Raw genomic sequence first — 11,348 nt, 5'->3', positions numbered from 1 at the left:
TTTGGCAAGCAGCAGCAGGCACGATTTTTCTCATGCTTTCTTTATAGCTATGTTTATCTAAATTGTTCATTCTCTTCACTTTACAACCACTTTTCAATTACTTTTAAGGTTTATTAATTTATTTTACTATTGTTTAATGTATTCACATGGTCATGTGGTCCACACAAATCAGTATATGTATTATGGGCTAAGAACGTGATCAAATTGCCACTATTCTTATGTACCGTTAACATTTTCATTGTTCGTAAAGATTTGTTTTGATTTTTAAAGTTTATTTTAAACTTTTTAATTGATAGTTTTGGTGCTTACTGATAAAGTTTATTACCTCATGTTTGAATTATGGGGTTTATTTAAATTTTAATTGAAGTTTATTTTAAATTTTTATGTAAAGTGGGGATATTAGATAAGAAATATCATGATTTGTCTAAATTTATAATTTAAAAGTAAGTTCTCTTATCCTTTTTTGGTAATTTGACTCCACAAAAACACTTTTAATATTGTGGAACCAAACAATCTAGTGGCTCAAAAGAACTTTTTTAATTGACAACTAACACCCAACAACTTTTTATCAAAAGCTTTATTTATAAAATCTCTAATTGCAACAGCTCTACTTCTAAAACTTTTACTCAAGAAGTTGTACCAAACGGACCCTAAAAGCTCCTGAATGAGATAAATGCTGGAGATAAATGTTGATTCCTGATAAAGATTGACATTGACATCAAATAAAACTTTAAATTAAGTGATACAGATGATCATACTAAGAAGTTATCAAAGACTGAAGATACTTAGATTGTATTATAAATAAAGAACTCTTGATGTTTATAGAGATATGAGCAAAGGACTTAAAAAAAAAAAATTAATATTCATTATAATTTTTTTTCGATAATGAAAAATTACTTTTTTTCTATATGAGTGGATGTAGGCCGCATGATGAACCATGTAAATTCTCTATCTCATTTTTTATATCGTCCCATTATTTAATTCCATAATTAACAAGAAAGAAATTAACGGCAACACCCACCACCGCAATATTACTTCTTTTACGAAGTGATGACTAAAACCGTCGTGCATCAGTATTACAAATTTACAATGGTCATAAATTTATCGATACACTCCTTAAGTTTCATAATATACCCATTTTATATTTAGACACAAACATGTAAGAATGTAAAACTTGAAAACTTGTAACGGGTGTTACATTATAATTTATAAAGTAGTTTTACTCTTTAAAAAACGCATATTGTACATAAAATTGGTCTCATCTCATCCTGACGTCGATGAAAAATCCAAGCCCTGCACTTGTGTTTGAAAAAGATGAGTGTATGGCCTGTTTGAGATTGTTTTTGGGAGATTTAAAATTGATATGTAAAATTTAAAAGTTAATTTTAGTATTTGATAAAAAAAATTAAAATTACTTTTGTTAAAATCAACCCCTGCTAAAGCTGATTTTAAAAAGAAGAAAATAAGTAATTTTTAGATTCTAATTTTAAGAATCAATTTTATCTTTTAATATAATTCCTTAAATATCGTTAAAATTATTACCTAAACCCAAAATAATCCTTATTCAAATTAGAAACAAAATCAATGTTTTAATAAATTTTTATTATAATTCATCAATATAAATTTATTAATTTTAATTTATCGATCAAATTATTATTAAATTTATTTCACTATATTATTAATTTAATTATCAATTATTTTAAAAATAAAAATATAAAATCAATATATTATAAATTTTATTTTTAGAAAAAATTATTATAATACACAATTAAAAATATATGTATATGTTTTTATATATATAAATAAATTTTATCTTACATTATGTACATTTTAGTCATTTATTTTCTCTCAATAATTTAACAGTAAAATTTACCAAATGTCCATAACTGTTTTCAAAACTCACAATACTTTTAAAAATAAAATTTAAAAAACACTCAATTGATTCTCTTCGCAGCTGATTATTTTTACAACACAGTTAACAGCAATTATTTTAAAAATTACAATATTTCCAAACCGACCCCAAGACTAAAAAGAGATCCAAGAATTTTGACCATTACAATTGGAGACTTTTTGTTTATCAATTCATTTGTCAATAACGACTATAAACTCAAATAATTTTTGAAAAATGATAAACGCTATGGAAAAGCAACACAGCCGGATAGCCAAAAAACGAGATTCCAAAAGCTTCAAGAAAATCAGAACATGTAAAAATGGCGAAGAGTAAGGAATGAGAAACTCAAATGAAGTCCACGTGCCAGAACTATGACAGGAATGCTACAAGTGAATCAAATCAATCCAGATTAGCAATGACTGCATCGACAATCTGTTGAGTGGTGCAGCCTCCACCGAGATCTTTGGTTCTGTACTTTTCCTCTGATATTACGCGTTTCACTGCAGTCTCTAGTCGATCAGCAAATGAAGGGAACTGCAAATGTCTTAGCATCATGGCTGATGAAAGAAGCAAAGCCACTGGATTTGCTTTCTTTTGTTCAACTACTTTCTCATTTCCCACATTTCCTGCTGATGCACCTTGCTCAAAAACAGCAGTATCAGCTCCCACATTACCTGTTAAGCCATTGAAATTTTGATAAGACTTAATTCACCCATAACCAACGAAAAAAAAATTCCAGAACATTCAATGCAGTACACCATAAATTAACCTTACCATCCCTTCTTAAGCATATAACCATCATTATATTTTAATATCAGAACTCATCAAAAGAAATAAAACCTGAAAACCAGAGATTTTTACCTCCAGGCATGACACCAGTGCCTCCAGCAATACCAGCTGCTGTATTTGAGACTAGATTGCCGTACAGATTAGGGGTGACCTACAGAACATTAAGAAAGCTCCATAAGCAAGGAGGGAAAGCTAATAAAGTTGGTACCGAATTTACAAAAAATCATGAACCAGACAGAAACTGGAATCACATTGAAAACCAATGTAGTGAGATCTAAGATCTCCCTATATAAAACTTAGCCAATAATTCTACACTTTCATCAGCAACATGAAATATATCAAACAATGCTCAAACATTCAGCCCAACATAGTAAAGTACACGATTTCACAATGTACAAAGCACAATTCAATAGAACCAAAGTGACGTTGCCAAAATTTCTAGAAAGATTTTTTTTTTTTTTTGGGTCACTACACCAAAAGTTGCCAAAATTAATTATACACATTAAATACTAGTCACATTGACATCAACCAAAAATACTACGAGATCTACAATTTCATATAAAACAAAATAATAATGCAGTAAGCAAAATTATGTATGCCTACAACCTAGAAATAGATACTCAAGTACGATGCAATGGCATAAACATGCACAGCTATGGGAAAAACATGCACGGCTGTTTTAAACTAAATCAGTATTTGAAAGCTGCATACCATGACATCAAATTGTTCAGGCTTTGAAACAAGTTGCATGCAGCAATTGTCAACAATAATCTCATTGTACTTGATACTGGGATATTTAGTAGCAACCTCCCGGCAAGATTCCAAGAATAACCCATCCGCAAGTTTCATAATGTTTGCTTTGTGCACAGCAGTTACTTTTTTCCTGTAGTTTAAGTACGCATACTCAAATGCATATTTTGCAATGCGCTCTGAACAGAACTTTGTTATCACCTGCGCAAAAACAGAAACAAGCATTAAAATATATAAAAAATGAACCAAGTCTCCCCCCTAATCCCATTTACTACAATTATCATTATCCCAGCTAAAGTAGAGCTCTAACAAATTTGATCAAACACAAGAAATATGACTAGCAATTCAAACTAGACTCAAGCTAAACTAAAGGTATGTCTTGAATTGATGAGCTATGGTGGTTGTGGAATGAAATCACAAGCTTTTTTTTTTTTTTTTTGGCTTTAAAAAACAAAAACTATATTTATCCATTGACATTGCTATCAGGAGTCTATCGAGAGTCTAAAAACAATTGTAGAATAGCTGGTGGGATCATCGAGCATAGCTCAAAAATAGCTAACAAATTCCTTTCCTTTGAGATCAGGCGAAGGGTGTTTAACCACCAGACTAACGACTTGGTAGCATAATCACTAGCTCTTAAGTACAAATGAATGGACGATAGATAAATTTTGTATATGACAATTAAGAACATAGCCTCAAATTAATTGATATTAATAAACAAAAAATAAAACAAGATCAACACTATGAACACAAATTAAAATTACAAGTTACCTTAAGACTCTCGACAACGCCGGGAACGACTTCGTGCTCGAGTCCTGAGTACTCACCTTCTGTATTTTCCCTAATCACAACAATATCAACATTTTGATGACGTGTCGGCAACCCAGGCAAGTTAAAGCAGTTGACCAGCGCAGCGTACAAGTCAAGCTCTTTCCTCAATTGAACGTTCAACGAACTGACACCGCCGCCGACCGGAGTTTTCAGTCCGCCTTTCAAGCAGACCTTGTTCTTCCTTATGGAGTCCAACACTTGTTGCGGCACGCGCTTCATGTCGCCGTGGACTTCGTACTTCTCGAAGTAGATCGGCGCGTGCATCGCTTCCATTACTTGCTCTACCGCGTTGGTCACCAGCGGGCCGATGCCGTCGCCGGGGATAAGGGTCACGGCTCTCGGAGAGCCGTCGCCGGGTCGGGGCATGTAGGTTACGGATCGGGTTTGGATTAGGGACTTCAGGAAAGGGAGGGATCGGCGAGACATGCTTGGTGTACGGAATTGTATGCCACGAAGAGAGAGAGAGATGAAAGAAAGAGAGTGATCGCGCCGGTAATCAATCGATTGATAGGGAGAAAATAGAAATGCCTTTCCGATGATTTTTTAATATTTTAATACATAAATTTTCTTTATTAATTTATTATCTAACCAGTACTAATAATAATAAAAGTATTTTCTGTTCTTTATGTGTAGAGAATAGAAAAATAGAAGGTTATTTTTAAAACATTGACTATTATTATTATTATTATTATTATTATTATTATTATTATTATTATTATTATTATTATTATTATTTATGTTTTTTAATCTATGAAGAGACAGATACATAATTACATATTACAAAAACTTGGATTATTATTGTTATTCATTTATTTGAGAACAGCAAGAAATTGTAAAATATCTAAAAAGGCACCATCTGCATCATGCCGGGCCTGCCAGCAATCACGGCTCACAAGTTGAAAAGCCAAGTATAAGAAAGTCAAAAACACACCATGACCATGCATTCATTAAACTTTTTACTACCTACGAATTCCAAGCAACACAGCAGCAGCAGAGCAACATCGACTACCATGCGAAAGTGAAACTGAACAACACTCATATATTGATGTGGATAGCATTAACAAAATAATTCTCTGAGGTTAAGGTTTCAATTACAGTGCAAAATGAAACAGGTACATTCCAACAACAGAAGCTTACTTCAAAGAAGATGCCTAATTGCTATTAAGCTAAAAACATTCTTCTACATTGTCAAAAGAACGGTATGTTTTGAGTCTCACTTAAAACACTCAGGGGCCAATATAACCAATAAACAAGCACACACACCAACCCCATAGCGTTCCTTCACAAATATTCAGCTCCAAAACCTGCCTCGGCATCAATTCCCAGTGTGCCTCCTCATAAGCATAAAATCACCAAATGAAAGTCTTACAAGAAAGAACATCTATGATATATCTGTATTTAATGGGTTGATGGGGCAACAGTGTTTCCCAATCCCATCTTCTGGCCCAACAGTGCAAGCTGCTCAACAAACTCATCTCCTGTGAGAATTTCTGTTGTTCCGTATATAACATGCTTCACAGGCTGCTGACGCTTCGCAAGCTCTTGCAAGCTGCCATATTCCATGTAGTTGCCACCACCAATCATGAACACAATAGCTTCTTTAAATGGTCCCTTCAGATGGTTGCTACCGGAGCTTGACTTGGGAGCACGAGGATCAAACATGAGGTACGAGTCAATTTCAGGATTTGGCCTCCCCTCCACCAAAGCTTCCACTGTCCTTGTCAGTGCCAATTGCCTGTCATTAGATAATAAATTCTTCACACCAGCTGTCACAGCACTGATTGACTGCCCATATAGTTTCTCGGCCCAATCAACTATGTTATTTCTACTTGCAGAATTTGCTGATGCCAATGAGACATTCAATGACTTGATCTTCTTCACATACTGAAATGCACTAATATCAACCTCAGACTCCCTCAGAGCTGCTTCCACTGCTTCCACTTCTGATTGATTGATGGTTTCCGAAGAAATCAGATATATAATTGCAAACCGCAATTTGTCCATCTTACTGCCTTTCCCTTTAAGCACACCCATTAGTTCACTTCGATCAATGCCTCCTCTGATCATCATGTCATTTTCCTTTTTAGCATAGGAATCAAGAGATCTTTCCTTTATCTCACCCAACAGCACAGTTGCAATGTTTGTGTGCTTATCAATCACCTGCTTCCTCTCAGTCAATTCAGGTAGCGAGTTCACAGCATTCATCAAATGCTTTGTGTTTCCAATTAAGTCAGTCCCATCAAACTCAGCCCCATCGTTTCCTCCTGTTCTTTTATTCACCTCCTCAACATCCTTTTTATACTTGTTCAGTTGGGTCTCAATCTCCACTGCAACTTCAGGAAATTCCAACCACCCATTTGCCACCCAAAATGGGTCTGCACTATCTAACTCAAATGACTTCATACCACCCTTTTCTCCCTGCACACTCAACCTATTAAGCTTCAATCCAAGCACGTCATGCACAAGTGGTCGATACCTAAAGTCATGCTGTATCCCAACAGAAAGCTCAAAATTCCTATCGAAAATACAAAGAATTGGACGCTGAAATGAGCTCGCAAAATTCCCACCTTCTGAAAACAAGTTGTTCTTAGACAACAAATGATCCCTCAACTTCTGATCCAACGCCGAAGCAACCATCTCTGCAGGACCACTGCGCGGACACCTTATAATTGGCACCACCCCAAGAGTAGCCAATACACAAAACAACCCATTGACAATCCTCTCGATAATCTCCTCAATCTCTCTATCCCCTGCCTTTGGATCATTCAATTGAACATAACTACTCTTCTGTGCCAACGAAAACAAATTATCCTCTAAAGTCACAAAATCCAAATACTGATCATGGACCTTTGAGATCCTCTGAATCGAATCCGAATTCAACATCCCTGATGCCAAATCCTCAAGAAGTGCACGAGGTATTGAGGATGAAAAGTTCAAGTGAAAACTATCATAAAGCGAAGCAGAAGCATCGGCTATAATTCTCTGTATATTCTGCTGGCTTGCTTGAACAAAGTACACAGCAGGCACGTCGTGAACAGGTTTACGATCTTTATCAATGAGGAAATAAAGGGTCACCCCATGTTTTCGAAGATCCTTAACATGGATCAAGGGTGACAAAATATTCTGACAAAACCTATCATAGATCAAGATTTTATAAACCTCTTCATTTGCTGTCCCCGTGGCATTCACAGGCTGGTTTAGATTCAGCATTCGAGTTATGCATTCTGTTAGGATAGGAATCAAATTTACGGATCAGATTCAATAACACCACTATGCAAACAATTAACCCACCAAAGAAAATGCACTGAATTAAGTCAATACATATGAATTCAGTAAAAAATCTAACATGGTTTTCTTTTCTTAATACGAAATTATACATCGAATCCAATTCAATAATACAAAGTGGGTTTTATTAAAAGAGAGATCTAATGAAAGCGAGAGAGAGAGAGATATGTACCAGTTTGTTTTTGGCGAAGATTGAGAGCCATGGTGATGTAAACACTTTGCTAAATTTTTGTTCAGTTGCTTTTTATTCTCCAAGCGTTTGAAGCTTTTGTAAAATTGAAGGCTTTAGGATGGTGAAATGGAATTGAAGAAGCGGTCGAGTAGATGCAGATGGGCAAAATGGGAAAAACAAAGGTTGAAAATGGTGGAGATTTATGGTTCTTTAAGCGGTGATTTTTCGTGCAGTTATTTAATTTTTACCCGGCGGTCACGTCATTAATTTGAAGTACACGTCAGATTTATGCAAGTGAACCAATAAAAAATTTTCTTTTTTAAATTAATTTTCTACTTCCACTTTTCGGGCTTATGAGGAAAATAAAAATGAAGGACATGCTAATAAAACAAAATGAAGGACATGTTTGGCTGAAAACCTATTATTATTATTTTCTTAAAAAATTGAATAAATTTTACTTTTGATTAAATAAATTCTTTTTGAATCTCGTTAGATTAGTTGAAATTTACGGTTGCAAATCTATTAGAACTTCATAAACTACTCAATGTTTACAAATAAAAATCTATGCTAACTCTTTAGATTAATTTTGTGTTAGACTTAAAACCTCCTACATTAGTTTTGTAATTAAATAGTCCAAACATCTAAACTTATAACTCTTATATTTATTGATAGCTACTATTAAAAATTTATTATAATCTTTAGATCAGCTCTATGGTGATATAAATGTACTACAAATGTGATATTACAGTCTAAATATTTAAACTTAGAATTTTAAAGGTTAGCTTATTTTTTAAATAAAAAAAAATTATTGAGATCTCATTGATTAGATGATATTTATAATTAAAAATTAAAAATTTACGTAAATCAGCTTTGTGATAACTTAAATCAACCAAAGTCTCTTTTATCAACACTTTGATAATGTAAATATTTTAAAACTTCCTAGATCAGTTCTATGCGGTTCAATATGAATATATAAGATTAGAAATTAGAATTGGTCAAATTTATTTTTAAAACATACTCTTTTAAAATCAACTCTTACCAGTACATTTTAGAAACTCGAATCTCTACCCACACAAAAGAGGAAGGGAAATGATATACAACTGTACTAGTGACTGGTTTCGAAATATACTATATTTAAAGTCACATTTATTCTTTTTGTCATTTTATGAAGAAAGATTATAATATAATACAATATAATAGGTGTTTTGGGTGAAAATCGTCATGATCAGGCACATATGAGCATAATGTGCTCCCCTGAACCTAGAATGGCTCCTCAAAGAAGATTACATTCGACGGGGCATGTGGCTGCTGGTCACATGAACAGAATCAGCTCGAGGGCACACAAGGAGAGACTAGAATCAAGTCAAATAAAAAACTTGGTCAAAGGTTAACCCGTGGGTTTCCCCCAAAGAATTCCGGCACGAAGCCCACTCACGAGCAATTGCACTGCTCACTCGTCCACGGTTATGTAACCGACCCAGTAACGGTATTGGGAGAGAGGAGGCCGATAATTTCAATTGGATATAAAAACTTCGGAGAACGAAGGTGAGGGGGTTGGATAACTTTTGGCTTGATTCTCAGATACTCTTTCTTTCTATCGACAATTTTTTCTCATTTATCTTTCTTTCTTATTGAAATTAAGCCTTCCAATTTAAAGTAGTTGTAATTAAGCCACGTGATTTGTCACACAAGTTTTTCTAAAAAAAGGTCCGATTATTGACTTGAGCAACAGAGGCTTTTCAATAGAAAAACATCTGGTGGCCCTCTAACTGAGTATTGTGAGCGCATGTGAACCAGTTTAACAAGTTCGTGATTGAAGATAATTGTTTGACCAGAAAAGTTGCAGCGCTAAGCTGTTATCCCAACAAACAAATTTAAGTATTGGCATGGACACTTAGTCGCAACTCTATCAACCAGATTTCTGCATCAACAATAGAAAAATTTTATAATGTCGTGATTAAAATTATAGTATGAATATTGTGATAAATATAAATTTTATAAGTTTTCAAATAAAACTAGTAAATAGAAAGTAAAACAAGAAATTCAAACTATTAATTATTAAAAAGATTACCATAGTTTCTATGGTATGACTATTAATTGAATTAGTTTAACCACAAATTGTATATTTGTACTAGTACATTTATAAATTTCTTTTTATCATTTTCTATAATAGTATTTATTTATTACACAAGCTGACTAAACAAAATTATTTATCTTGATGTGGATCAAACCAAAATAAAATAAAAAGATATTCTTATATTACTAGACACATATATGATATATCAATAAAATCATACATAATTTTGAGTTTTATGCATATTTTATGTATTTTCAAATTTTATTCCTTAATTGTACTTGGAGGCCATTTGTGGCTATTGTTGAGAAAGTGTAAAAGAGATGCAAACTAAGCTCGTCTTACGATAGTTTTAAAAAAATATTAAAATAATAATTTTCCAAAATTCGATTTTGAGAATAAGTTTCATCTCTAATGAAACATGACATATATTATATAAACGCAAAACCAACATTATTCAATTTAAATACAAAATTAGGAAACATTTAAGGTAATTAACATTATAAATGAGTATTTAGTTTTCATTTGCAAGTATTTTTTAATTTTTTCAGTAACTCTTATATTATTTTATTTATTTTACCTTTGTTCGTATATTTTAAGTATAATCTACAAAATTTATGTTTAATTTTACACTTAATATTGATTTATAAGTTTTATATTACATTTATAATTTTTTGTTTTATTTACTAGTAAGATACCAATTTACCACTTCTATATTGATTTACTTGTTTTATTTTTTATTTACAAATCTTGTATTTCATTTTCAAAGTTTATATTTTTTTTTACATTCAATGTTGATTTACTAGTTTTATATTAAATTTATAAGTTTTTATTCATGCCACTTTTATATCAGTTTACTTATTTTACCTTCTATTTACTAGTCTTATATTCTATTTTCAAAATTTATGTATCATTTTGCCCTTAATGGTGATTTATTAGTTTTATGTCATATTTACAAGTTTTTATTTTATTTACCAATAATGTATCAATTTAGCAGTTTTGTATTAACTTATTTATTTTACCTTTTTATTTAAAACTCTTATGTTTTATTTCTAAAATTTATGTTTTATTTTTAAAATCAATGTTGATTTACTAGTTTTATGTTATATTTGTAAGTTTTTATTTTGTTTATTGGTGATGCATCAATTTATTAGTTTGTCATTAATTTAGTTTTTTTAACCTTCTATTTACAAGTTTATATTTTATTTTCAAAATTTATGTTTTAATTTTTAATCAATGTTGATTTACTAGTTTTACGTTATATTTGTAAGGTTTTTGTTTTCTTTATCATTAATACATCAATTTACTAGCTTTATATTAATTTATATGTTTAATTTTCATTCACAAGGTTATGTTCTATTTTAAAAATTTATATTTTATTTTATAGTTAATCTTGATTTATAAATTTTATATTTCGTTTACATACTTTATATTTAGAGTGAGACTATTGCTACCCCTCTAAGTATCTTTTAGCACCCCTTTTGTTTATTAACCCCATCAAAATATTTTTAAAAATTATAAAGTTCTTTTAATACCTCTATCAATGACATAAATAC

General features: G+C 32.0%; 2 protein-coding genes across 2 annotated transcripts; both read right to left on the bottom strand.

Moving 5' to 3' along the window:
• Positions 1-1,917: 1,917 nt before the first annotated feature.
• LOC102577933 (isocitrate dehydrogenase [NAD] regulatory subunit 1, mitochondrial) lies at positions 1,918-4,824 on the bottom strand. Its single transcript, XM_006486553.4, has 4 exons — positions 4,202-4,824; positions 3,392-3,631; positions 2,753-2,831; positions 1,918-2,565 (listed from the first exon to the last, which is right to left on the bottom strand). The coding sequence occupies exons 1-4, from the start codon at positions 4,685-4,687 to the stop codon at positions 2,291-2,293; spliced, it is 1,080 nt and encodes a 359-aa protein (XP_006486616.1). The 5' UTR covers positions 4,688-4,824; the 3' UTR covers positions 1,918-2,290.
• A 456-nt stretch (positions 4,825-5,280) lies between these two features.
• On the bottom strand, positions 5,281-7,869 carry LOC102619538 (SEC1 family transport protein SLY1). The gene is made up of 2 exons (XM_006486551.4): positions 7,719-7,869; positions 5,281-7,485 (listed from the first exon to the last, which is right to left on the bottom strand). The coding sequence occupies exons 1-2, from the start codon at positions 7,747-7,749 to the stop codon at positions 5,660-5,662; spliced, it is 1,857 nt and encodes a 618-aa protein (XP_006486614.1). The 5' UTR covers positions 7,750-7,869; the 3' UTR covers positions 5,281-5,659.
• Between the last annotated feature and the right edge of the window lie 3,479 nt (positions 7,870-11,348).

The sequence above is a fragment of the Citrus sinensis genome, chromosome 8, assembly GCF_022201045.2.
Source record: "Citrus sinensis cultivar Valencia sweet orange chromosome 8, DVS_A1.0, whole genome shotgun sequence".
Classification (NCBI taxonomy): Eukaryota; Viridiplantae; Streptophyta; class Magnoliopsida; order Sapindales; family Rutaceae; genus Citrus; species Citrus sinensis.
This window is presented reverse-complemented; position numbering and strand designations above follow the sequence as displayed.

Bases quoted from the DNA above. Each gene is read 5' to 3' on its own strand.
- LOC102577933 (XM_006486553.4), bottom strand. From the start codon at position 4,687: ATGTCTCGCCGATCCCTCCCTTTCCTGAAGTCCCTAATCCAAACCCGA. The intron at 3,632-4,201 runs GTAACTTGTAAT...GTTTTTGCGCAG, and splicing joins GCGTTGTCGAGAGTCTTAAG to GTGATAACAAAGTTCTGTTC. The intron at 2,566-2,752 runs GTAAAAATCTCT...ATGGCTTAACAG, and splicing joins CACTGGTGTCATGCCTGGAG to GTAATGTGGGAGCTGATACT.
- LOC102619538 (XM_006486551.4), bottom strand. From the start codon at position 7,749: ATGGCTCTCAATCTTCGCCAAAAACAAACTG. The intron at 7,486-7,718 runs GTACATATCTCT...CTATCCTAACAG, and splicing joins TCTTCGCCAAAAACAAACTG to AATGCATAACTCGAATGCTG.